Consider the following 27,415-nt stretch of genomic DNA (forward strand, 5'->3'; position numbering starts at 1 on the left):
TGGGATGGAACTACCACGTTTTACCCAGATACTACTCATCCACTCTACTAACTAGTTTTGTGTACAGTTGTAGACTCCTCCAGTTTAGTAAAACACTAAATACAAACCAGTGAAGTTTATTTAGCAGATATTTTCTATCAGTGTCAATGTGGGTAAGAGAATATAAGATTTGTTTTAGAGCATCATGACGACAACGAAGAACACAGGGAAGGACACCAAAAACCTTTGCCAGTGAATGTATGTTTGATGCAATACAGCTAAACCAAGTAAGCCACAATGAGCTGATACCCTACATTGGTGATTAATGTGTATCAGAAATAGTGTGCCCAGCAGGACCAGTGCAGTGACCGTCCCTTGTACTCAGCACTGGTGAGACTGCACCTTGAATCCTGAGTTCAGCTTTGGGCATCTCACTGTAAGAAGGACATTGAGGTGCTGGAACATGTCCAGAGAAGGGCAGAAAAGCTGGGGAAGGTCTGAAGCACAAGTCTTATGAGAAGCAACTGAGGGAGCTGGCATTGTTCAGCCTGGAGAAAAAGAATGTTCAGGGTGACCTTACTGCTCTCTACAACTACCTGAAAGGAGATTGTAGCCAAGTGGGGGTTGGTCTCTTCTCCCAAGTAACAAGTGATAGGACAAAAGGAAATAGCCTGCGGTTGTGCCAGGGGAGGTTTAGATTGAATATTAGAAAAAATTTCTTCCAGAAAGGGCTGTTAAGCATTGGAACAGGCTGTCCAGGGAGGTGGAGGTATTTAAAAGACATGTAGGTGTGGTATTTAGGGACATGGTTTAGTGGTGGACTTTGCAGTGTTGGGTTAACAGTTGGACTTGATGATCTTAAAGAGTTTTTCCAACCTAAATCATTCTGTAATTCTAAAACACACATCCCTGAGTTCCTCAGATTGAAGGAGTGACTACCCAGGTGCTGTCCTCTTCAGCAGGAAGGACAGCAGCAGGCGCTCAATATGTGGATTTTCTGTCTCTCTCTTCTTGAAGAGGTCATTGTCTTTGCTAGTGTTAATGCTATGCTACATATTCCCTAAGTCCATTAGCTCCTGCATGCACATTGTCAATGCACACTAGGCTTTATCAGTCTGTGAATATCTGCGAAGCCAATGAAATCACATTTTCTGGACATCTCACTGATTTTGTCAGACAATTTCATATCAATAGCAGCAATAACATTATTGTTATATTTCATATAACAATATTGGTTTGGTATTTAATTCCAGAACATTTGACTTCATGCAGCTCTGAAATCAGTAAACTGCTATATTAGTTTATTGTAGCATTTTTTATTTTTCTAGAGTTAAAAGAAATAACAATTACAGAAATCAAATAAAAACAACCCTCCTGCCTCAGAGTCCACATTTGCACCAATAGGACCGCAGAGATGCCCCTACCACTCAGTTAAACAGCATGAGTGAACCAGGTCAGTATATTTTCAGTGGATTTCACAACTGTTTCTGTCAGCAGAAGAATACGAGGGGTTCCAGTGGTGCTCAGGACTTGCAAAACATTGCGGTCATGGTGCTTTCAGCCTCTATCTTAACCTAATCCTTCATTGCTTTAGTTCATATAACTTTTTACTCTCACCCTACATCCATCTAGTGGTTTCACCCGGCCTCTTTGAGTTCCTTCTGCTTAATTCACCATTTTCTAACTGTCCCTTCGGGCTTGGCTCCTAATCCCTCTGCTTCCTCAGCCTGAGGAAAGAAGGAAGAAGGAGCACTGAAAGCACATCAGAGTGTCTTTGTCTGTAGTGCTCTCTGGCCATGAAGGAGAAAGAAAAAGGGGAAGTCTGGTTCAACCAATGTAGTCTTATTGTAGGTCATCCTTCATATAAACAGAATATGTTGACTTAGCTGTTAAAAGAAAATAAAAATTTAAAAATGGGATCATCAAAAATCATCTTTCTGAAACCAGAATGACTCTCCTAGTAGAACTCTGCTCCCCAGTCTAAAGCACAGGAATGGTGAGGTTCCTAGTTTAAGAACTGTTTTCATGTGGGTAAAATCATATGCAGATTTCTCAGGTAGGACAGAGGTTTTAGTCTTCTTTGGTCTCCCCTCTGCTCTCCAATAACACCAGGGAAAGTAGTGAGCATTTCCCTCATGATGTGGCTACTCAGTTGTGTAGCATTCCCAGTCATGTATTGGTTATAGCTGCTTCTGAGTAAAACATTCTCTTTTCTTTTTTGAGAAGTGGCTAAGCTATTTTTGTTCAAGTTTTCAAAAGTTCTGCCTGCGGCAGCATAAGAAATTTCTGCCCAAATCATTAAAGAATGGTGGAGTTACAAACTACTGAAAACAGATGGAGTTTGCCATAAGAAATTGCAGATGCCATCACTTACGGCCTTATACTCTCTGAGCATTTATACTGTAACACATATTCAAATGTGAATGTGAAGCACCACTCGGCAGAGTACTTGTTTCTCTTACCTTCTATATTCTTTGAGAAAAAATAATAAAAATACAGGTTTTATGGCTGCAATAATGATCTTCAAGAAATGTATTTCCAAGTAGCTAGAGGCTGTTAGGTCAACCTTCATCTAAGCAATCAGATTACACAGTCTTCCTTACCTCAATGTCATTATTTCTCACAAAAATCAATAATTACTTTATCCTTACTTGCTGTTTGAGTTCAGCCTAACAGTGCAAACAGCACAGAAAAACACAGAGGCAGAGGGGTCTGAACAGAAGAAAGGTAATGGAGTTAATTTCTAGAAGGAAGTGTCATACAAACAGAGAGCAAAGACCTTTCAATCCTTAACTAAAAAGGCAGTAATTATACATTCTGGGGTGGAAAATCTATTATAAATGCCATTTGTAGAACAAAATCTAGCAGTAACTCTTGCTGTTTTATAATAGTGCAGAGGGAAGAGGTAGATATTCTAATAATCATTAGATACAAAGAAAGACATTATGAATGAAAGTCAGTTTAGCAAGAACCACGAGATAAGACAGTTTACATTAGAATCTTGGTATCTTATTGGTGAATCCATTTTTTTAATATCAACTTGGATTAAACTAGGGGACAAATTTAGGATTCAGGTCAACAAAGGAACAGCTGTGCATTTCCATTTTGATTTGATTTATATTGTTCCCAATCAATTTCATACAAGAGAAGCACCTTCTGGTATTACAAAGGCTCATTATAGTGAATTAGAGTGGCTCCATGGAAATCAGTACTTGTATTTGTTCAAAAGTCACACACAACAGAAAAAACAAGCCAGACTCTCTCTACATCTAGTATCCAAAGCAAGACATCAGTGGCTACAGATAATTTGAGAAAACAACTATAAGTTTTAAGCCAAGGAAACTAATTTTGCCTCACAAAAACAAACAAACAAACAAAACCCCCCAAAAGTAACCTCTTGATCTCAGGAAAAGTATTTGTCAGCAAGGCCTGCCTCAATGGCTTGACTTTCTCTGTTAGTATTGCCAGATGGAACCTACACCACTAGGGAATGGTATGAATTCTGAGAGACTTCTTTTTTGTCTCTTCACATTTTCTGGACATATCTTCAAAGGAGATTAATGTTAGACCTAGCCTCTAGACCAAGATTTAACAGTAAATGAAGACTGACTTACTGTAGTTCAGCCAGACCATTTTGGGTAAAATTCAGGCCTCACTGCATTGAGTGGGAGATTTCCTACAAAGATGAAGCCAGGATTTCATCTCAGCAGTCTTCTCTGTTCTTGTGTAGGAGAACTGAATACAACTAGGCAGAGATGATGCATTGTTCTTTACAGTCTGCACCTGTGTCTAATTTAGTCTTGCAGCTAGAGCTACACAGCAAAGTAGTTGACAGCTACTAGAGAGAACAGTCTGGAAACTGTCAACTCAGAGGGATTCTTTTAGAGTTCTCACTTTTCAGAGTAAGTTCTTTTCTGTTTAATCAAAGGAAAAGTATTTTTGTTAAGAAACTTGACATTCCAAATAAGAGTGCCGTTAAGCCAGGGAATGAAAATATGAAATCGCTGTTTGTTACCAATGCTGTAAATGATCTGCGAAAGCCTTCACAAACACAGCAGATGTAGACTGCTAAATCCTTCCACTTCATGACAGCACTGAACCACTGACAGAATCATGCTTTCCATAGAGAGGACTGAGCAAGTACCAGATATGTAAAGCATATATGACTAGCAAACGAAGCAGATGCCATGTTCAAGCAATAATGTAATATTGTATAGTCAGATAAAATTTCATATGTAGATACACAAAAAAGGTAGATTCTATACATTCACACTATTGTATTAAATCTTGAGTGGTGACAGGTCTGACAGTATGGCCCAAAAACAATGCAACATTCAAGTTGTGCAACTGTTTGTGTACACGTGCATACATGTATACATGCAAGAAAACTATCCTACCATCATTATGCACAGAGATAACAATGTTTCCATTATATGTTTCACAGAAACAGTTTGAAAATCAGTAAATATAGTTTTCTGTTGCTGCGAGTGGAAAGTTGGAGGATGAAGTCAAGGCTGAATTTGAAGTTTTGGAAAAGCTGATTAATTCAGAATTTTAAGGTAATGCTCTAAAAAGCAAAAAATTTTATAGACAAATGACTCAGAAAGGGCTGAAATTTAAAGCATTTTGCTTGACAGGTGTGTATATATATACACACACACAGAGGCAAAAGGATGTTCACAGTTGGAAATTACCATGAATGTATACAAAACTTTGAAATGCCTCATTATTTTCAGCATAGCATAAAACCTATTTAGCATTCAGGTGATGGTTTTAAATAGCGACAGATAAGCAAGTGATTATTACTATTTATTATTTTTTGTATAGATATGACAGAGAATATCAATGTAGTTTTCTAATTTAATATCCCAGAGTGCTAAGATACATTCATAAGTTATTCCATTATTATTTTGCCTCACTGGCGTTTTACTTTGTTCCAGCAGACCTTCTTGTTACTTAGCCTATCTTTAGCCTCCAGCATTTGCAATCTTCAGCTTACAAGAAATTAGGGCAATATCCATAAAAGGATGTTTTAATTTAGTTTATCCTGCCTTAGACCAAGAATGCAGGTTCATAGACCTATATTAGGTACTAAGAATAGAAATTATACTCAACTAACACTCTAGCCAACAGGAAATGCTGAAAATTGTGAGATTTTACCTCTCATAAGTGTTTAAAGCACCTGACACTGAGCTGCAGAAATGCATGTAGGTCTAGATCAACATTCATAATACCTTACGGGGGCTTAGAAGTCTAAGTTGTCCTTGTTTAAACAGATGCTTAAATCACACTGTAATGACCGCCCTTTGGGATAATTGTTCAATGCTGAAAACACAAATGGGAGACTTACTGGAGCAAAATTCTCACAGCCACATGGACATTGAGATATCTGAAAACTGAAGTACAGGCTTGACTCTGGCTTCTATCTCTCCAATGTTCTCTCAGCATCCTTTTACTGGTGCTGAGATTCAAGTCTCAACTGGTTTTTTCTTGATACTAGGCTTAGCTCTTTATCGTGAAAGCTTCAGCCTTTCACAAATTATTTTAAAATTTACTACCGAGCTTTTACATAGATCCAAGAGCACTACCTTTGGCTGAAACAAGTCAGTTTTGAAATCTATTTTTGTAACATCACCTTTCACAAAAACCTCACACGTACGCCATGCATGTGCCAAAAGTCACTCCGGAGTGAGTTGGTTCAAATTCCTCTGGAAGTACAAAATGACTGAATACCGAGAGCAGAGGTGAGGGGCGGCACTGGGGCACATGGGCCTATGAGTGCAGCGGGATGTAAGAAATCAGAGGTAGGAAATACCTTTGGCGCACGCATCTACCTCAGCCACCGCTGCCCACGCCTCGCTTTCCAGGCTGTTTTAACCGTTTCCACCTATGGAGTTCAGCGTCTCTTATAGAAAGAAAACGAGCCGTCCGTGTAGCTGACGCCCCAGCCCTCTCGACTGAACACACCGGGGTCTCGGGCCATCGCCGCCCTCTCTGGCCGGGTCCCCGCACCGCTGGGGCGCAGCCGGGGCCGCGGGAGTCCCTCCCGGAATCCCCGCTATCCCACGCCCCGGCAGCGCAGCAGGACCGGCCCGTGCCCGCCCGGCACTGGTTTCCGGCGGGACTTTGAGCGGCGGCGCTTTCCGTTCCCCGGGCTCGGCCGGGCCGCGGCGGCGGTCCGTGTGCCCGCGGCTCTCCGTGCCTGCCCGCGGTCTCCATGCAGTCTCGGGTGCTGTGCCTGGGCGGCGGGCCCGGGGGTCCCGCTGCGCGCAGAGTCCGCCTGCTCCTACGGCAGGTGCTGGGCGGCGGCGCGGCCGCGGCGCGGTGCAGCCGCCCCGAGGTCAGGGCGCTGCATAGCTCAGGTAACCAACCACCCCGGGCCCCCCCTGGCCCGGCCCCCGCAGCTTCCCCCGCTGCTCCTGCCCCGGCCACAGCGCCCAGCGCTGGCACCGCCGCGCGGTCTCGGGCAGCCGCGCTCTGCTCGCAGCCAGGCTCGGGGGAGGCCGGCAGGAGGTACCGCCCCGTGGACTCGGGTTTGTCCGGACTGCGCTGCCGCCCCCGTGCCGCAGCTCGCGAGTGTGGCGGGTCCGGAGAGGGGCGGCCGAGCTGGTGAAGGGTCTGGAGCACAAGTCCTGTGAGGAGCGGCTGAGGGAGCTCGTGGTGTTGAGCCTGGAGAGAAGGAGGTTCAGGGGTGACCTTATCGCTCTCTACAGCTGCCTGAAAGGAGGTTTTAGCCGAATGGGGGTCGGTCTCTTCTCCTAGGCAGCAAGTGACAGCACGAGGGCATTGCCTCAAGCTGCGCCAGGGGAGGTTTAGGTTGGACATAGGGAAGAATTTCTTCACAGAAAGGGTGATTAGATATTGATTGGAGTGGGCTGCCCAGGGAGGTGGTGGAGTCACCGTCCCTGCAGGTGTTAAAGAAAAGACTGGATGTGACATTCAGCGCCATGGTCTGGTTGACGTGGTGATGTTCGGCCATAGGTTGGACTTGATGATCTCAGAGGTCTTTTCCAACCTGGTTGATTCTGTGATTCTGTGGCATGAGTGTAAAGGGCAGAGTTCAGTCACAGGCTTGCAGGGATGCTTAATGTGGCTCATGTGTCTCGTCCCAGTGTTTCATCCACACTGAAGCAAGGAACAGCCCCGCAGCCCGTACCTATGATAACAGCTCTTCTCTGCAGAGCATGTTACATCTTACCATACTTTCTGTCTCTGCATCGCGTGGCTTCGTCCCTGCGCTGAGGCAGAGCCTCAGTGTTTGTGTCAGGGGCTGCCGAGGCTGGTGCGTGTCAGAGCGTGCCTGCAGGGTATGGTAATGATATAGAGCGCTGACCTTGAGCTTGTAGATGCCGTGAAAGATGACCTGAACTGCCCTGGAATATCCTCTGGTGACCTTTGAGACAGGTGACAGGCCTGTGCAGAGTAGAAGTGGTGTTAGGAAAGAGTGACCCGTGCCTGTGGTAGCTGACACTTTTTAGGATGAATGCCAAAAGCAACAAAGCTCCTAAATACAGAGCGAGTGATGAGTAGCTGTAAATTAGGGAGATAAAATGACAGCAGGTGATGCTGATGGTGGAGTACTTGCTAACACTTTTAATTACACCCCTTTAATCCCATATCTCTCAATTTTATTATTTTTTAATGTTTATTAGTTGACCTGTTCATTTCTTTGTTTAGTTTCTCAAAAGTTACTCAAGAGGAAAGTCTTTGAGGAATTGATAACTATAAAATTCCTTCAAGAATTTTTGAATAGAAAATATTTTAATTGTGAAAAGGACTAAAAAACACAGGATTATTTAGCATCCAACAAGTGAAAGGGAATAAGTTAACAATGAGTGAAACAAGCACCTGAAGAAGGTTGCTCAGCACTTTTCAGCCCTTTGTTGGGATGAGTAACCTTAAGAACAAGAAATTTAGCAACATGAAAAGTAACAAATGTGACATTACTGAAAATACTTCACAATTTTAAATGTGCTATGGCATGTAATTGAGTTTAACTGAGCAATATTCATGAATACACTTTATATGTATATGAATAATAGGAGTACTCCCAGTTACAATCAATGATGGTAAGAGTTTTGGTAGAAAGATTTAAGTCTCAAAGCTCTAGACAACCTTGTAGCTTATTAAAGGCAGGCTAAGAGATAATATTAGGGATATTTGCCCCCCTGACACCTGAGACATCTCATTCTTTATAGTGCTTCCTGTGTTTCTGTGAATTTGGGACCCTGATAGTAAAAATACTGGGTTTTTTCTTGTTTTGTGTTGTTTCTTTTTTTAATTAATTTTTAAAATGTTTGCATGTCCTCTTGCAGACCCTAGCATTCCTACGAGGACACTGAAGTTGCAAAGAGGTGATCTGAAATTTTTTGTACCATATGTTTTTGCACTTTCTTTGCAGCTGCTGTAATTAAAAGTCTTGTTGTAAGCAGTGTTGAGGTTGCATGTCTCTTCCACAAATAAGCAAAATGTTTCTGAAAAGGCTGGAAGCTGTTAAAAAGTCAACAGCAAATTGTTGTGTACCCAGTAACTTGGATCTGACATCCCTCCCAAATTGGATTTACTATCTGTCCTGGTACCTTTTAAGTCTAAGAGAGAAACTGTTGCCGAATTTTCTCCTGCTATATGTGAAGAAGCCATGCTTAGCTTTTTGGCACTGTCTGTAAAGTGAATATGGCTTGCTGGTTCAGTGGGGGCCATGGAGGAATTGCTAGACCTGTCTAATGGTAAAGCTTAAGAGAAGTCTCAAAGTGAAAGAGACTTCGTGACTAAAGGGTAATGGGAATATTTAGGAAGAGTTTGGGTTTACACAACTTATTTAATGAGGGAAACAATTTATAGTAGCAAATGTTGTAGAAGGCTGACTGCCAAAATCAGTTCTAATGCAAGTTTCATGTTTCCTTCTAAAAGATTGAAAAGAATCAAGACTGCAGAGTTACTTGTAATGAATTATTTTAAATGCAGTATGAGCTTAACAAAGTGAAGTTGTACATAACTCAGTTCATTGTTATTTAATTATTTTAATCTTTACATAATATGAATATTTTAAAAAATCCTGACAGAATACACAGATTCAGAGGTGCTTTAAGGGGTTTGTGGGAACAAATGCTGAATTTGATGTAAACTGAAGAGCTGGAAAAATAAAAATCATTGCCAGTCAAATAGTAGAGGCAAAGGAAGGTCTCTCATATGCTTTGCTGCTCAATGTACAGTAAGTAACTTATACTGTATAGTACATATATAGTAGGTACATTTACTGTTTTCTGCAACTCTGTCTGTTCAGGTTCTCTTCCTGTGCTTTCCAAAACCTGGTCAGTTGCAGTTCATAGTCAAACCTGTGCTTAAAACCCAAAAGATCTCAGTAATACGTGTGGGAGTAACTGCTGAGTATAACACAGTCACTTCTGAAAACTGTGTCAGACTTCAGAATCCTAAAATGTTAATCATTGGTGTACTGGATTTAAGTGACTGTGGTAAAAATTGATAAATAATCTGAAAGAAGAAGATGAATTGGACCGTGTGTGGGTTTTTTTTCTGGTTCTATCACTGTGTAAAGACTAAGGAACTGGTGGATGGTGGGTGTAAGTGCTTTCCAGCACATTTCCTTTTCCAGCTTTACCTGTGTCATTATCTTTGTTGAAGTTCACATGTTGGCAGCTGGGAGTGTGGTTCTGGCAATATTTTTTTCACTGGCAAAACTTATTTAAGAAACTTCATTCTTTCTTGCCTCTGATAACATTCCTGTAATTGTTCGTTGCCTCTGTAGTTGTACAGGGAGTTGTATGGGGGCTGCATTGTGGTGACTGAAACGATTCCAGGGATTTGATTTACAGTGAGGCCTTATGAACAGCTGTTGCATCAGCGCAACTGAGAAGGCAGCAAATGGAGATGGGAATTTTCAAAGCCAGTTGTCTGAAAGTTGGCAGTTATACCGACTTATGTTCAAATTATTCTAACATTTAAGAGAGAAAAGACTGGTGGTAGAAAAATAGTGTATTTTATTAAATATGCAGATAGAGCTGGAACAAACGGATGAGCTGTCAGGCAGGTAAGTTGTATAGTCTTTGGTAGGGTTTCACTGTTGTTCCACGAGTGGATGTTAGTATATTGTTTCTGAGTTTTATTATGTAATAGTTGTTCAAAATTTAATTTTTCCTGTTAAACAACTGTTACAGATCTGATACATATTGGTGTGTTCTACATGTCCTGCCCATTTTAATGCATAAAACTGAAGTTGCACCCGCTTGGCAAACTCAGGAACTCAGGGTAGTAAGAGATGCCACAGTGAATTTAAAAGCTGTTTTGTCAGTTTGGGGTAACTTTTCTGTAAATGGGAAGTTTTAAAAACAATCATGTTGATTTTCAGTTGTAGATTCTTTTTAGTTTAAATACATTGTTGAAATTATACTAATGTATTTGTTACCTAAGCTCTGTTTAGAATACATTGATAGTCTGGGTTTTTTTGCACTGAGTGAACTGTACTTCAGGAATCTTCATACAGTTTTAAAACACTCTGAGCTAATTCTTCACATAAGTAGCACTGGCTACAGAAGATTTGAAAGGGAACACTGGTGATGAGGTAGGCATCTGTTACCCTGTGACTGAGAGTAGCTAGTTGATATGGCTTTATACAGGCAGCTATCAGAAACCTCCCACTCGGGCTTTCATGCTCATGGGGGATTTCAGCCATGCGGACGTCAGCTAGGAGAGCAATCTGGCATTGTGTATGCACTCTTGGTACCTTGTGAGCTGTGGAAATTGGTGGAAATTTTGTAACACAGATGCCAGAGAGACTGGTCAGGGTTAACTCTTCACTTCATCTGCTGCTTTCAAGTAGGAAAGAATTGTGACCAGTTTGGTCATAGGTGGGAGGCTGGATTTCAGTGACCAGAATGTGATTGAGTTGCAGATCTGGAGGAAGGCTGGGAAGGTAAGCAGCAGAGTTAGGATCCTTTGATTTATGGACTGCAGGTTTTCACTTACTCAGGAAATTGGTAGGTAGAATCCTTTGTGTAACAACCACAAAGAGGAAAACTGCACAGGAGAGCTTGAAGATTTTTAAAGAAAACTTAAAGATGGCTCAGGAATGAACCACTCCACAGTAGCAAGAGGCCTGCTTGGCCAAGCAGGGAACTTCTCAATGAACTACAGTACAAAAAGGGAGCTTACAAAAGTCCAAATAAGGACAGACAACGGAAGTGTAAAAGCACAATTTGGTGTGTAGGGACAAAATCCCTACCCTCTTGTCAGAGTGCAGATCTTAAGTCTGGAAGGACTCTGATAAGCTTGAGAACTGTGTCATGGGTTTAATCTGTGAAAGTTGAAAAGGAAGTATGAAGTTCTGCCTCTGGACTAAAGTTTTGCTATGTGCCACTGTAGACTGGGGAGGGACTGGTTGAGTAGCAACTTTGGTGAAAAGGCTGTGGGGTTACAGTGTATGTCTAGTTGACTATGAGCCAACACTCATAGCAATTAAGGTGAATCATAGGCTGGACTACATTAGAAGCATGGGCAATAGCAAAGGGAGAGTTCATCTCTAGCACTGGTGGGGCTCTGCCTGGAATGCCGAGTCCAATTGCAGGTTCCATAATTTTAGGAGATAATGAGAAACTGATGGAGTCTGCTGGAGGGTTACCAAAATTGTGAGGGACCTAGAGCACCTCACGCTGAAGAGAAGCTGAGGGATGTGGGTTTGTTTGTTTTGCAGCAGGCCTAATGGAGGAGAAATCTGTTGGCAACTTAACAATTATAATTACAAAAATGATTAAGTCTAACTCTATAGCAGCAGATAATATATCAAAAGGCAGTCATCACAAACTAGGGTCTGGGTGGCTCGAACTGGTCAGTGGGACAAACCTTTTTGTTAGGAGAATAGTACAGCAGGGGAAGAGGTTGGCTAGAACGGCTGTGGAACATCCGTCCTTGAAGGTTTTTGAGATTCAGTCAGACAGAACCATAGCTCACCAGATCTTGTCTTGGAGGTTAAATGATGTTGAGCAGGGAGTTGGAGAAGATCACCAGTATTTCTGAAGTGTTTTGGTAATTGATGAAATGGACATCTTAGCACTTCTTTCACATGATAAGTGTATTATGAAGAGATATTCCGAAATTTGTATATCAAGTCTATGGGAGATCAACATGCTATTAAACATTTAAGACTGACTTTTCACATCGTCACACTTTTGTAATTGAGCACTATCAGACTCCCTACCTTCAAGGTATGCTATTGGCCCAAACAAAAAAAAGCTCTCTGCTAAGTAAAGATTGTAAACTTTCTACGTGACTGGATGTCAGATAAGATTCCATGCTCATGTTGTTGATTTTCTACTAATGCAGAAAAATGAAGGAAAAGATTCACTTCCTGGAGTAAATACCAATATTTTGGTTTAATGATGCTTTGGATTTTGATTAGTAAAGACAATCATTAGCCTAAAACAGACAATTGAAAACTCCAACGTTAGCTTCAAAACTAAAAATTAAAAAAAGAGAAGGTCTAACAAGAATGTTGAGTAGAAATAGAGTAGTATTCAAATTTTATGTTTGAAGTAATTATTTTGGTTTCTTAGAGGAAAAGACTTGAGGTCATAAAAAAGGGAAACTGGAGTGGATTTTTTTTTGTTAGATTGGAGATAGTTTTTTTTGTGTAACCATTCATCTATTTTGACAGCAGCAGCTGTCAGTCTGCAGTGTCCTGTCAGCAGCAGCTGAGCTTCACCTCATCTATATGTGAAAGCAGTGGTGGTCAAGGAACAAACCTAGTGAGTGCAGGGAATAGGTTTCTATCCCTCCTACTTATGTGTTTGGGAGGTTGCCAGTACTGATATGTGATGCAGAATAGGTGACAGTGTTGCTCAGTGACTGTATAATATTTACAGCCATAAAGATAACCAATAAGAGCTGCTGTGAAATGAAAGAAATAAGTTGGCTCTTCAAGAATAAGTGAGGGTGGACAATCTTTTCTGTTTCTTCATGGAAATATGCTGGATAAATATCGGTTAAAAGCATAGGTTTTCTTTCCTCCTTTCCTTCACTTTAGAATGAACTGAAGACCTGGAAATATACATTTGAATATAATACAGATTTCAGACTTTCCTTTAACAGGTGTGATTTTCCCACACAGAAATTCATATTAGCGGAGCTTAGCACCTTCACAGTTTTAATATGCTCTTGCTGTTGTTGGCTTTTGAAACCAGATGGATAGTCTGTGTACAAGTGAATGTGTAATATACCAAGATGATTGTTAGAGTCCATTAACCTCACATATTTTCAGGACTAAAGAGGCCAAAAGGCAATAAATTCAGCGACCTAAAAACATAACGTTCCTGAAGCTTCATTGTAGTGTCTTCTAAAAACCCTCATAATATAAATACAGTTTACACATGAGACTGGAACTATTTGTGTTGTCACTTAAAAAACTAAATACATGTATAGAGCTGTTCAGGGTGGGTTTTTTTGCAGTAGCATTTATTTAAAAATGACCTTTTCAGATGTATTCATTTCCTTTTTTCTTAATGTGTTATTTTACCAGAAAAATGGTGAGTAGAATAAAACTTTTTTCTGCTTTGTAGTTGAGATGCAACTTGTTTATCTTCAGATATTACCAGTGTTGAAAATAATTTAAACTGCAGTGTCTTTTCAGCATATAGGAATGAATAGTAGGATTAGGGAATAGTCTTGTGGGACGTGGAGAGGAGAAGAGGGATAGTTGGTGTGATAATTACTAGCTTTCAAATAGACCAGTCAAACATGCCAAGTGCACAGTAAGACTGCGTGTTTGAGAAGCCTTCTTTCTGAGATTCTAAAATAAAATCATCCACAGTGCGTCAGAACAAAGGTCCATCAAGTCTACTATTCCATATTGAGAACAGTGAGTAAGAGATGTGGGGGGAGAGTAAAAGCACAGGGTGTTGTTCATGCAGGGGTGCCCTGCCAAAGTGCTTTTCCAGCCTCTGGCTGCCTCCTCTGCATCTCAGGGGCTTGGAGCTAGAGATGCTGCCTTTCTATTCAGTAGCCTAGGCCACAGTGGACTGAGTGGAAAAAATAAGCCTGCACACCTGAAGAGCCCTTCCTTCTCAGTTACTGTAAAAAGCAGATATAGATATTGATATCGTTTCTGTCTTAAAGTGTAGGTCTGAAGAAGAGAACATCAGGTTCAGTGCACTGCAGTTACTGTGCATGTTCGAATTTCCATATTGCCAGAGGTGCAATTCACACCTTTCTATTCCAGATGCAGGAGAAAGAGCTCATTGCATGTATTGAGGCTGTTTTCATATCTGCTTTTTTTCCCAGAGTCTCTTCAGAGTCCTGTTATTGAGTCGTGATCTTTATGTGCTGCCAATTTCTGACCCATGTTGCATGGGCTCTTAAAAGACCTGCTTTCCCTGTATATTGTCTGCCCCGTGAATGAGATGTCCCCTTTACCTTTTGGGTTCTGGCTTATTTAGTGCTTGTCTTGTTTCAGTAGCCATACCTCTTTGTGTACCTTGGGCACTGTCTCTCACTGTTTTCCCCAAAGACTGTGGTATCTAAGATTACTGTTTTCTGGGTGGGAAACAAGAAAGCAGGAGCATATCTTCACTGCTTGCCTAAGCAAGCCTTATACAGGCTACAAAGTCTCCATCACAAACTCCTGTGTGTATAGCCCTTGTCTGCAGTAGTGTGGTAGTAGCTTGTGATTGGAGTATATAGGCTATTCCATAATTTACCACATAGTCAAATAATGTGGGATACGTGCTCTCAAATTATGAGTCTTGCTGATTTAATGCCACCATTTTACTAAGAAGACTGTTATCAGTTCCTTGCCAGCTGGTGAAACACTGGAAAGAGCCTGTCTGGAATGAGATATCTGTTCGAAGAGTTTGGAAATGCAGTGCAAATGGACTAACCAAACATGAGTTTTTAAACAAGTACAGAAGAAAAAAAATGAGACAAGAAAATGCAGTCCAGGTGGAAGTGTGTGATAAGATTAGTGGGCTAATCCTTCCTGTGCTCATTTAGCTAGGAAAATGGACTCTCCTGTCTTGGTTTATTATTGCTTGAAGTTCTGTTAAACACTGCTAATATTTTTGCTTTCTGGACAGATGCAGGCTGGAGGCAACATCTGTCACCAGGCAGCAACAAACCTATTAAAAGATGAATACCCTGACTGTATCCTAGGGATTTTGTGGGCTCAGCTCTCACCACATCTTACATATAGTTCCCTCCCAGCCCATTTTTCTTGGAAGTTTGTAGAGTCCATTGATGACTGGAATACCTGTGGGATTTTTGGACATAGTTAGATGTGCTGGTCAAGGGTTAGTGTGCTAGGGACTGAGATAAATACCACCTGAAGAGATAGATTTTCCATTTTTCACCTAGACCAAACTCAGTTGTGATTTGGTTTTTTTTAAGGGAGTGCAGGAAATCAACTAAAGCTTTTCAGCTTGTGTGCTAATAGACTGAGTAATTGAGATTCTGTCCTGTAGTTGATATCATCATTCCAACGTATTGAAAAAGTCTGACATCTTGTTGTTTTGGCATCTTGTCCCTACTGTGTTTTGGAAGACTGTGTATGCACGAAAGAGTATTTACAACTTGAGCTGAGGTGATTTCAGCTAGGAGCTAATTAATCATATATTCTGGTCTCATTGCATGTTGACTGGGGAATGGAGAGAAAATAAACTGTCACTAATTTCCTAAGAATATGTAAGGCAACCTGCTCTTTTTAGAATGTTAAAATTCTTCCTAGCTTTTGCAGGAGGCAGTGAGCTCCTAGGGTGTTTTCATCAACTTGGAGACATTTTCATAGAATCATAGAATATCCTGAGTTGGAAGGGACCCACAAGGATCATTGAGGTCCAACTCCTGGCCCTGCACAGAACACCTCAAGAATCATACCATGTGCTTGAGAGTGTTGTCCAAACGCTTCCTGAATTCTGTCAGGCTTGGTGCTGTGACCACTTCCCTGGGGAGCCTGTTCCAGTATCCAACCACCCTGTAGGTGAAGAACCTTTTCTTAGATCTCCCCTGACACAGCTTCATGCTGCTCTGGTCACCACAGAGAAGAGATCAGTTCCTGCCCCTGCCCCTCCCCTCATGAGGAAGCTACAGATTGCAATGAGGTCTCCTCTTGGTCTTCTGTCCTCCAGGCTGAACAAGCCAGGTGACCTCAGCTGTTCCTCATACTGCTTCCCCTCATCCCATCGCCATGAGTGGCCCAGATTAGAAAGGTGTGGAGGCAAAAATGTTGGTGCCCTGCCATGATCCTCTTTAGCTGTTCCCCGATGAGAAAGTGATTGGAGCTGCAGCAGAAGAAAGAGAAAAGGAGAGAATGCTTAGGCAGTAATAGTTTTTCTTACTTTAAAACTTAGAGAAATGGGCAAAACACTAGGAGAGCCATAGACTAGATATTACTCCCTGCAGTGCTTGAGTCTGTTGTTCTTAAATTTAAGTGACTCTTAATTTAAGATATGTAACAGTTCCCAGAATGGGGGTCAGGGACCTAAGCTAATGCAGAACTTTCTTTTGCAGTGAGTTTGAATGCATCACACTGAAGAGGGTATAGTACTCTTTGGTGTATTTGAAATGCAAATTCAGCAAAGGCCAGAAAATTAGCTATAGCCCTAGACAGCTGCCTAATTCTTAGCTTAGCCCAGCTCTGTCCAGGACCATCCTGCCTCTGGGCTTTTGCACAGATCAGCCAAAGAAGGGTTCTTAGCTCTAGCATGGAAAGTGGGAACTGCTTGGTGCTGCTTGCACTTAGGACCAGGGATGAATTCTTGTTCATCTTTTATATGGCAGTACTGCTGTTGCCTGTCTCCCACTTTCTGGCAAGCCATTGGAGCACTGTATTGTTGCATAAAATGTGGGAACAATAACCAGCTTACTATCTTTTGCCAATATTTTAGGGAAAAAATGGGACCCTGATTATTTATACTTCAGAAACAACATAAAGACCCATGTTCAGGCATGTATGTCAGGTTGTGAATCCCAGTCTTGGCAAGTCAAACCCTTCAATCTGGGAGGAAATCAACTATAATCCTTTCTTTACTGCTTACTGTTTGTTACTCTAGGTGATTCTCCTCTGGCTGCTATAAATCTAAACGTGTAACCTTTCCCATGGATTGTGTGAGTCATGTCAGGACCTGGGGATTCTCAGTCCTGTGAGATGAGCAGTAACATCTGGGTGTGCTGGAAGAAAATGGCTTTTGAGTGCAAAACTACAGTCACTGCTAACTGAAAGGAGAGCTTCTGTGTGTATGGAAGGAGTTTTAGTTACCTCTTAATTTGGACAAGTGGCTTCTTCAGCATTTCCCTTTCTGGTTCCAGCATTTGTCTTCCAAAATGTTTGACTCCTTCCACGGTGCTGCAGACTGAGTCTTCTTGGATAGAGTAGGACAAGGGGCAGATCTACAAGAGAGTTTTTAGAGCTGGATCTTGTTTGCGATCTCTGTACGTTATACAACTGATTTTTGAGAAAAGCACAAACACAAAAGACAGTTCCAAAACTTGGCCTCAGTTCATGGAAAGGTAATGTAATCAGAGTGCTGTGGCAAAACTACACCCCTGTGCAGCAGTCTTACTCCAGTAATCCTCTCCATCCTCATGCACGCACTTCAGTGTCTATTGAGCACTGGAGGTGGTGTTATCTTCAGCACCAGTCATGGAAAAAAACATCATTTAACTAGAGTAATTTTAGTTTCATGGTGCTTCTGAACTCATTTATGTAGCCCAGATTGTCTCTTGAAAAAAATAATCTTCAGGTTTGTTACCAGTCTACAGCTCATTTTCTTGGGATTTGGGTGTTGTGCTGGTTTTTTGTGTGACTGCTGTTGCCTTGGTGCTCACCCATCCTGACTGCAAACTAATTTTCAGTTTTGATTTTCATGAGAAAGAAAGAAGAAATTTAATTCAAGCCTATGGCTGCAGAAAGATAGATAAGACAGCCAGATCATAGTAAGAGACCAGTAAATAAACTGTCCAGATGCTCTAGGTTTGGCGAAATCCAGAGCAAGAAATGCTTGAGACCTCTCAAACCTTGGAAAGGTGCCAGGTTCTGCAACCATGTAGTCAGGGAATGCAGGAAGAGCCCACTGGCATGAATCTGTCATTTTGTACCTCCAACGGATACTGTTTCAGGCTGCTTGAAAGCTCAGGAAGATCATCGCCCTACAAGTGTTTTTCACTGCTAGTTCTGCAGGCAAATGTGCTGATGATTTAATTTCAGTAAATCAACAATGGTAGCTGGAATGGGGTTCTACACTGAGCTTGAATTCCGTAGGTCCCAACAAAGTAATGTATGGTTATAACGAAAAAACCAAAACAGTCAAGGAATATAAATTAAATGCAAATTGTCCGGGTACCTGATCTGTTGAAAAGCAGCAGAGCCTAATTAATAAACACAAACACATTAGAGGCTGCTTTGTGAACACACAGTCAGCCTTACCACAGCAGGCCTATGTTTTTAATTTTAAGGACCTTAGGCTCTAAGAAAGTATCTGAAGTATCTGAGAACTAAAAGACTTCTTTTCTTTTTTTTTTTTAGGTGATACTGTCACTATTGGAGATGTGTCTTTTAAACTCAAAACACCGAAGAACCCAGAACTTGTTCCACAGAACTACAGTAAGAATCTGCTTTCTTTTTGAATGAGGTTCAAGACTTTATTCAGAAAACTTCTACTCACTCAATCACCCCATAGACTTTACTGAAATTATCTAAGAAATATATTTTGAAAAAGCAGGAAATTTGGAGAAGGCTGTCTTTCCTGAGTATATCTCTGGTCAGCTGATTGTATAGGAATCTCTTAACTTTGAATGTAACTTGTTCCACTGGTCAGTAGGATAGTAAAAGGATCATTTGTGTATGTTTAATTATTTTGTTGAAAAGGGTTCCTATCCAGAAATTACTTTTAAAAATAATCTCAAATTGTTTGGTCGTAAAACTGTGGCAGTTTAGAATTATCATTCAATTGCATTGTAATTATATGTCCTAAGAGTTTGGCAGATGTATGGTGTTTTTCTGCTGTGATATTTAGTATTCCCAGATTGTCATGTTATTGTTGTCAGCAAACATACAGATCTTCGCAATCCATCAAAGTTAATGAGAAGTCAATTGCACAGTGATGAAAAATGCTGTCAAATACAAAAGACACAGCTAGTTACACACATTAACAATGCACATACATGTACTTACAAATTAATTCGCATTATGTTTTGATACCTTATTAAAAATGTCATGGATCTGCAGCCATCCTTATTTCCTGATTGTTGATTGAGAATACACGCTTCTTGAGCTTTTTCTTTTGCACCATGGATCAGCAAGTGAATCACGCTTGTGTTGTGGCATTTCGTAGTACAGTGCAGGAAAATGTTTCCTGAGGATCCAAAATGATCAGTTGCTATTTGTTCAACACTTTCACATATAGGCTACTGGATGTCCAAAATGCAAATTAAAAATCGCTCACCAAAACCTGATTTTCCACTCAGATAAATTTGCAGACCAAAACCAAGCACAAATGGCATTCTGAAGGGGTATGCATGTCTTATACTATGCATAGACAAGGACGAGCACCAAGAACTCCCAATTACTGTCCTTGCTGGGCTTGAAAAGTTCTACAGATGAATAGTGAATGTAGCCATTCACTTGAAGTGGATTTGCTTTCCAGTATGTCTAAATTCATTCTATGGCATTTTGACTCAGACACCAAGAAAACTGGGGCACTGGGTTTTCTTTGGCCTTTTAGAAAGATGGCATTGATAATATCAACAAGGGACTTGCCACTGCACACCTGGCAGGATGGCAGGTAACTACTGGGAGAAAGAGATTGAGGGCAAAAGGGATGTTACAGGTGTACAGGGAATGCTGCTGGTACAGTGTCAGAAAGGGCGAGAGCTGCTGCGTGAAAGTTTATGTCGTTTTCTTGGACAATGGTGCTTCAGTTCATCAGACAGGCATTAGGTGATCCTGCTTGAGCAGGAGGGTTGGACAAGATGACATCCAGAGGTCCCTTACAGCTTCAGCTGTTCTGTGTTTCTGTGCTTCATGATTTTGTAGTAACTGTGGGATGGTAGACCTATGTTACTACTGATATGTTTGTTTCTTACCACTATTCTGTCATGCAGCATTTCTTCTGAAATATTTGCCCTTTGAGAAGTGTAGCAGAAATATAGAGTCATAGAATGGCTTGTATTGGAAGGGGTCTTCAAAGACCATCTAGTCCAACACCCCCTGCAATGAGCAGGGACATCTTCAGCTAGATTAGGTTGCTCAGAGAGCAATACAAAGAGGAAGGTTTGGTTTGCTTTCAGTCTGACTTGTGTGAAATCTGTCATTAGTCTGGTGGGCCAGATCACTGATCTGCATCTGGATTGTGGGCTGCTTAATTCTCATACCCCAGGAGGCATCACACTGTCACTTCCCTACCAGGTGATCTAAGGTAACAAAAATTTCCAATGCCATGTGCCAGCTCTTGCTGTTACAGGGTAGCCTATGAGGAAAGGGTTTCTTTTTTAGACTGTAATGACAATTCCCATACCTCATGAGTTCCCTGGGAATGCAGCCAAATGGTTGAGAAATGCTGCTCTGTATTATTACTTTTCATATGCTGCTCTGTATTACTACTTTTTGTAGCTCCTTAAAGGATAGATTTTTGCTTTTCACCCTTTATTTTGTATGCTTCTTTTCTCATTTTGATCACAAAGGACATCAGTTGTCTATGCTTATGACTGATGTGATCCATTTCACTTATTTATAATTCTTGTAGATTGTTTTGCTTTCTGGTTTTGTTTGCTGTACCGAATGTGTTAATTTTAACAATGCCTTCCCAGTCACTATTACACGTTTTGTTCAATCTGCACTTTTCAGCAAGGTAAATGTTAACTGTAAGTTACTCTAGCAACATCTCTTTCTGAGAAGGTAAGAGAATTATAAAAGCATTTGGAAGAATGAAAGGAGAAATTTTTATAGTTAATGATTATAAGAAGGAAAAAGTGGTTGAAAACTGATAGCAAAAAGGTTATTAAATATGGAACTCTACAGAATTATGAGATCTTAGCTAAAATCTGATATCAAAACAAAATGTATCATTTATTAGAACATATATATTATTTTGTTTCTCTTCGTAGTCATAACTGAAAGGAACTTGTGTCATGCTTGGGATACTCTAGTTCATCAGTATTGTACTGACAGTAGGATTACTTAAGGTACAAAACTTTGCTTGTAAACTTAACTATTAAATGAGTTAAAATTTAGTAAAGTAAAATAATAATGTATTTAATAGCATAAAATATATTTCAAATACTTAAAGACAGTTTCTTGGTACATTTAAACTTAGGAATTTTTTTTATCTCTTAGTGTTCAAGTTCTTTGGTAATGTTACTGTGGAGAACAAAGTTATATTCCTGAAGTGAAGTAGGTTGTATTCACGCCATATAGAATATCATCTCTTTATGAGATACTTAGAGAGTATGTGCATTACTTAACACAATTTTTTGTTCTTTTAAGAGTAGTTTTTGTTTTTCTATGTGAATGCTGTAGATACAAGTTGTTTTGGTGTAAAACAGATGAACACAATTTATGCATTTATGTACTAATTTATAAACTAAAATGTCATATATTTTGAATTTTTTTGTAATTAATATTACATTTAAATGAGAAAGGTAGTTACATGATTTCTTTTAAACTAAGACTAGAAATAATTAGATTATCTTTATAAGTGGGAAATATCCCTGAAAAGGTCTCAGACATTGCAATGGTTGTAGTGGAGTAAGAACTAATAGGAGGGAATTGAAGCAGTTACAATTCATTTATTGGTATTGCATATGATATTGTTTTCTAGCCTATCTTTTGTGTAAAATAAAATGTTTCCGCTTTTTTCTTCTGCCACATAAAAGCCGTGTTAAAATGTGGTGCTGTTGAAAGTGCATATCTATAATTTGCAACAGATTTTAGGGATGTTATAACTTATTCTTAACTCAGCATTATTATTCTAGGCTTAAAAATAGCCTTAAAAATCTGAAGAAATCTTAACACAATGAGGAAGGTAAATGTGTTAAGTACCTACAAAACTTCACATTTGTCATTTTGTCACATAATTGCTACAAAAAAATGTGGGTTTTTTGTATTACCAAATTAGATTGATTTTTAACTGATTTTTGCACCTTATTATATTTTGCAGAAACAGATAGGATAGGTATTGCTGGTTGCCCTATGTTTTCATGTCTTTGCTTTTCAGGTTTTATGCTAGATACCTAGCAAGTTCTGTATGAAATATTCCATTTTATGTGTTAATGTGAAATATTAATTTGTTTTGCTGTTGTTGACAAATGGCTTTTTCTCGGAAGATGATAATTAAAGGTACATAAAATCTGAATTCTTTTTAAAGGTGACAAGCAAAAATGAGTCATACACAAGGGAATTTTATTAATGGGATTTCTGTCATAACTGTCTGATACATTCTAGAAAGAGGACACTTATTTTTGCACTGCTCGTTCTTTTATCAGTAAAAATAAACCCTATATTTTTAAAGTCTCACCATGCCTGAAAGCACGATTGTATCTTTAATTTTACTTTGGAGAAATTTTGTATGAATTTCTGTGATAGTTTGGATCTAAAATTGAATTGCAAGAATGCACATTATTTTTTTTTTAATGTTGAATTCATGTCAATGCACTGCTTTCCTTAATGGTTTCTGGAAATGTTATGAAAATGACATTTCATGTATTTTTTAATTTTGACAAAACAATTCCTAACACAGCTCTTCCAGGACACTTCATTCAATGATGGCAAATCCTCATTAAGACAGGGAAAGGGATGTTCTCTTGCAACAGGGCTTTGCTGCTCTGTGAAGGTGCAAGTGCATTTGAGAGACTGTAGTCATGTTACATGCAGCTGCATTGAATTGTACAAGATTAATTTCAAACAGTGCATGGTTTTGTGCCAGATGTCCTGAGTCTTAGTGCCCTCTTCAACGTGTGATCAAAAGGGACGTGCATGTATACAGGGGATTAAGTGAGAAATTCTATTAGTTTTTTTTCAGTTGAAATATATGAAACAGTGATTGTCGTGAGGAATTTAAACAGAATGTTTGTGCGTATAATAATGAGATACAAAGAAGGTAGCACTAAATGGATTACTGTGCTTGAAATTGTTCTACTGTTGAGGAAATTGGGATTATTTCTCTTTAATAGGCTCAGTGGTGTCAGCAGTTTCTGTTCATTTATTCTTCACCAAAAGAGTAAGATGGCTCTGTGTCCTTTTCACAGGATGGCGTGCACCACATACCGAAGCCAGGACAAGTGTATGTTCAGTTTTTGCTCAGAATAGGTTCAGATTTGCACTGGAATGTGTGTCCATTCTTCTCCGTGCTAACTTTACATCTGAGTGTCAGAGTGCAACACATTATAGAGACAGGTTGTATTGCAGTATGACTGTAATGTTGTGCTAACAAAAGATTAAGTCATTGCATAGTTCCTGAGGTTAGCTCACTGGTTAGGGCATGGTGCTAATATCACCAAGGTTACGGGTTTGATCTCCATACAGACCATTCACTTAAGAGTTGGACTGCATGAGCCTTGTGGGACCCTTCGAATTCAGAATATTCTGTAAGTACTTCATTCCTAGCCTCAGGGAAGATGTCTTCTGTTAGAGATGGTGATTATTTCAACAGTACATTTCATGTAGTAACCCAACTGTTATTTGGGTGTTACGACCTCATCCAGAATCTGAAATGGTGATCTTTTTGTAGGTAGAGTTCTGAACATTTTACATCATTATCCCTGTTTTGTCTGTACTGAAAGTGAGGCACAGGGAGATACGGGGACAGGGAAACCTACAGCAAAGGTCTAGGTGGAGCTCAGAGAATCATGTGCCTCAAAGCAAGGTCAGCTGAATCTGAACCATTCCTGAGAGATGTTTGTCATCCTTGTTCTTAAGATGTGATGGTGACATGGCTTTCACAACCTCTCTGCACACTTTGCTCCAGTAGTTAATGATTCTTTTGTGACAAAAGCTTGTTCAAATACCTCATTTAGGTCTTTTGAGGCATACTTTTAGTTCCCTTGGGTCTTATTTTATCTAGCATAACCATGATATACAGATAACTTTTTTCTTCGTGGTGGTTCTGTCTTGCATATTGGAAAACAGTTATTTATTTTCTGAACTGAATTCCAATTTATTTTGATAATTTTTCTTGCTTTTTTCTAGAATCTCTCATACTTTTCAGTGCTGAACTGAGCAGTTGCACCTTAAAGCAGACACAGTATATCCCTCCAGTGGGAGTCTGGGCTACAGATAACTGCTCTGACTGTGTGTTTCTCTGTGAGTTGTACATCCAGCTAAGAATAGTTTCATTTATTCCATGTTTATGTGTCACTAGGAGAAACATAGTTTTCTGAATCCCATTCAGGGTTTCTTCCAGAGAGCTATTTGGTTTTACATGTTTCCTTTATATTATCTTTTAATTTACATGAAGAAATATGATTTATCTATGTAGAACTGAAGCAATCAACTCAGAGGAATTAATCTATGAGTTTATGGTCTCATCTAAGAAGTAACTTCCCCCTTTTTAAGCCCCTGCAAAGACTTGCAACTTATTTCCTTACCACCGCAAGAACAAAAATTTTTGGAATGAAGACAGTTTCCATGAAAAATTTATGAGGAAAAATAGTATTCCAGTGAAAACTGTCTGTGATGTAACCACATTATAAGACTGAAAAGTCTTTGGGCTCTGTGCATCACCATAAAATGGGAAGAGCAGCAATGTTTTACTTGCAAAGTGCTAAATGACAGTCACTGAAAGGAGACCACATAGAAGTGCCTCCCTCTTCACCTTGGCCATGCTGCCTTCTCCACTCTCTCCTGGCCAACTCACTATCTTTCTTCATTGTCCCCCAGCCTGAACAAGCTGTGAAGTGAGTCTCAGTGAGCTGATTTAAAAAATAAAATAAAAATTCCCTTTTTGAAATGTGTTTATGTTTTTAGACAAAGACCTCCCTCCTTTTCCCCTTCTTCCGTAACTGTATTTTATGGCAGCTGCCCCCTTGCTGGATGTACTGCAGACTGCTGTGGACAGCTAAAGGACCCCCTCGGTATTCAGACAAGATCTTTTTCTTGTCATGAATTTTTTCCTCTCCTAAGAAAAAGGAGGAATTTTCAGACTCTGAGCATGCATTGTAGTGAAGGTTCAGGGTATGCAGAGTTCTTCTTTTATCCTGTTGAAAATTATGTATACTTTTCTAAGTGCCTGTTTGTTATTATGTGAATGATCAAACAGGGACACAAGTTCTGCTGTATTTTGTACTGCATTTGGAATAGATATTTTTGGGAATCAGTTCACTGAACTGTCTGAACAGTGGGAAGAGTTAGGTGACACCTTATTTATGGGATTTCTTCTGTAGCTGGGACACAAGGACTTGCCAGAAGATACTGTCTGCTATCTCCAGCAAAACTTATGGCTTCAGTGAGTGTAGCATCTGCCAAGAATTTACGTATGAGTGAACCAGAAAATTTCTGAGGTTAGCATAGCCATTTCAGTCTTGGTTTTATCAAAAGCTGATTTGTGGATCAAACAGGAGCAGCTGCTGTGTTTGCTTCAAAATCTACCTAAAACATTTTCTACTTTTCTTATTTGGGGATTTCTCCATTCAGCTTCAACTGCTCACTTTACAAAATGTTTGTGCAGATTCTGCTAGGTGCTGTCCTACTTATCACATATTATGAATCAATAGAATGCAATATCTTTTGCTATCTGTCCTTGGTACACAGGAATAGCAAATTGTAGCACCAACTACTCTCCTGCATGTGCCAGATGGTGTCTTAGAGAATACACTGTAGAGGCTTCCTATGCAACATCCTGCAGATTAAGAATGTAACTATTTAACTACTGCAAATCAGCAGAGTGCCACTAAACAGATTGTTCAAACACAGTTTGCATTAGATGCTATGTGACTCATTGGATAATTAATAAAAATTGCTGTAATGTACTTGCTGATGCTTTCCTCAGTGAATTTGCCCTATCTTCTAAATGTCGTAGAAAATGGTTACATGATACTTGTAGTAATGTTGACATATGGTTCCTGAATAGAGAGGAATTTTTTTTCAAGTCATGTTAGAGAAAACTTAAAAGCCTTGCAATGCAGAGAACACAGTACAAGTAGTCTAAATATATATAAATGATATACAAGATACTGTGTATGTACATCTAAGGTTGCTTTTGAAAAACTGCTGTGGTTTGGAAATAGTTTATGTAGCATAGGCTGCATGTACAAAGAAAATGTTACATGATTTTAGAACAGCATAGCTGGAAAAATGAAGTAGGCTTAATGTCTGGAACAATGTACTGAACAACTATTATAAAAATACACTAGAGGCACGTTGGCTTCATGCAGGTAGAAGTAATAACAAATGTAAGATCTGTCTTAAAATTTTTGGTACCTTTAAGATAATACTTTTTGTTTGTGTGATGCTTTTCAAATTTGCGTACTTGTCCAGTAGCATAGTTTGGACAGAGCAGTTCTTCTGGTGTGATGTATTACCCTTTATTTCCCAAAGAATGTATCTAGTAGAAACTTGCCTTATTTTCTTGAAAATCTTGTAGAAAGGAAAGGATTTATTTGCATTTGACCAGTTGCGTGTGGTACAATGTGCATTGCTTTTGGAATACAATACTGCAGTGAAGAAGAAAGTATTTTGCATTCGTGTTATCTTACTATACCATATATGAAAGCTAATCCTGGGCATGCTCATGACAGTTTGTTTAGAAAACAAAACAATAAAGCAAACCTGGAATGTTAGTTTACAAATTAATCTGACAGCCATAATGTACGTAGGTAGATTGCTCACCTGTGTGCGTATGCTATTCCTGTTCATATTGGTGGTCAGGATATTGTAGATTTCCTTGCAAGTAGATGATTTCGCATGGCTTTGCTGAGTGCCAGACCAAAGACCAAAACATTCAGTTAAAGTTTTTGTCAAAGTTTTCCTTAGTCACCTTTATGCTTGAAAAATCTTTCTTGAATGTCACACAGTCATTTAATGCTGTTTCTATGATCTTAAAAAATGAATTTTAATTCTGGTATGCAAAGTGAACTGAACCCTCTCAGAACTGAGAGGCACTACTGCTTGCTGTCCTTAACTCTGCCCTGCACGCACTACTTCCCCTGTCTCAGGAAAGCTTAAGTAGCACTGAACCTTGTTTTTTTAAATGTTGGCTTCTAATTCCAACCAGTAATCGCACTGAAAAAAAGTTAAAAAACCAAATATTAATTTGGAGATTTCATTACCTCTTGCTCCTTTCTTTCTGTGCTTCAGCATCCCAGTCACCACCCTTGAGCCTCCAGCTTCAGACCATCATTAGTCTTGTCAGATTGTCCTGAAAGTAACCATATACATACGTGCATACATTAGTCTCCCTCCTGACTTGCTTATGTTCGCCTTCTCTTCCTGCACTAGTGCTTCTTG

General features: G+C 39.8%; 1 protein-coding gene and 1 long non-coding RNA gene across 2 annotated transcripts in view; one reads left to right on the plus strand and one right to left on the minus strand.

Annotated features, from left to right (window-relative positions):
- The first annotated feature begins 6,132 nt into the window (after positions 1-6,132).
- VWA8 (von Willebrand factor A domain containing 8) overlaps positions 6,133-27,415 on the plus strand; it is a 181,776-nt gene continuing 160,493 nt past the window's right edge. Inside the window, exons 1-2 of the mRNA XM_027720277.2 lie at positions 6,133-6,341; positions 18,503-18,580. Coding sequence (XP_027576078.1) covers positions 6,197-6,341; positions 18,503-18,580 — 223 coding nt within the window. The 5' untranslated portion in view covers positions 6,133-6,196. The remainder of the gene's footprint in view (positions 6,342-18,502; positions 18,581-27,415) is intronic.
- Positions 16,097-27,412, minus strand: LOC120323571. Its single transcript, XR_005564152.1, has 5 exons — positions 27,238-27,412; positions 26,798-26,881; positions 19,178-19,331; positions 17,237-17,367; positions 16,097-16,259 (listed from the first exon to the last, which is right to left on the minus strand). It is a non-coding gene; the product is annotated as an uncharacterized LOC120323571 (long non-coding RNA).

This window comes from Pipra filicauda, unplaced genomic scaffold, assembly GCF_003945595.2.
Source record: "Pipra filicauda isolate LSUMZ 115617 unplaced genomic scaffold, ASM394559v2 scaffold28_size6257848_pilon, whole genome shotgun sequence".
Lineage (NCBI taxonomy): Eukaryota > Metazoa > Chordata > Aves > Passeriformes > Pipridae > Pipra > Pipra filicauda.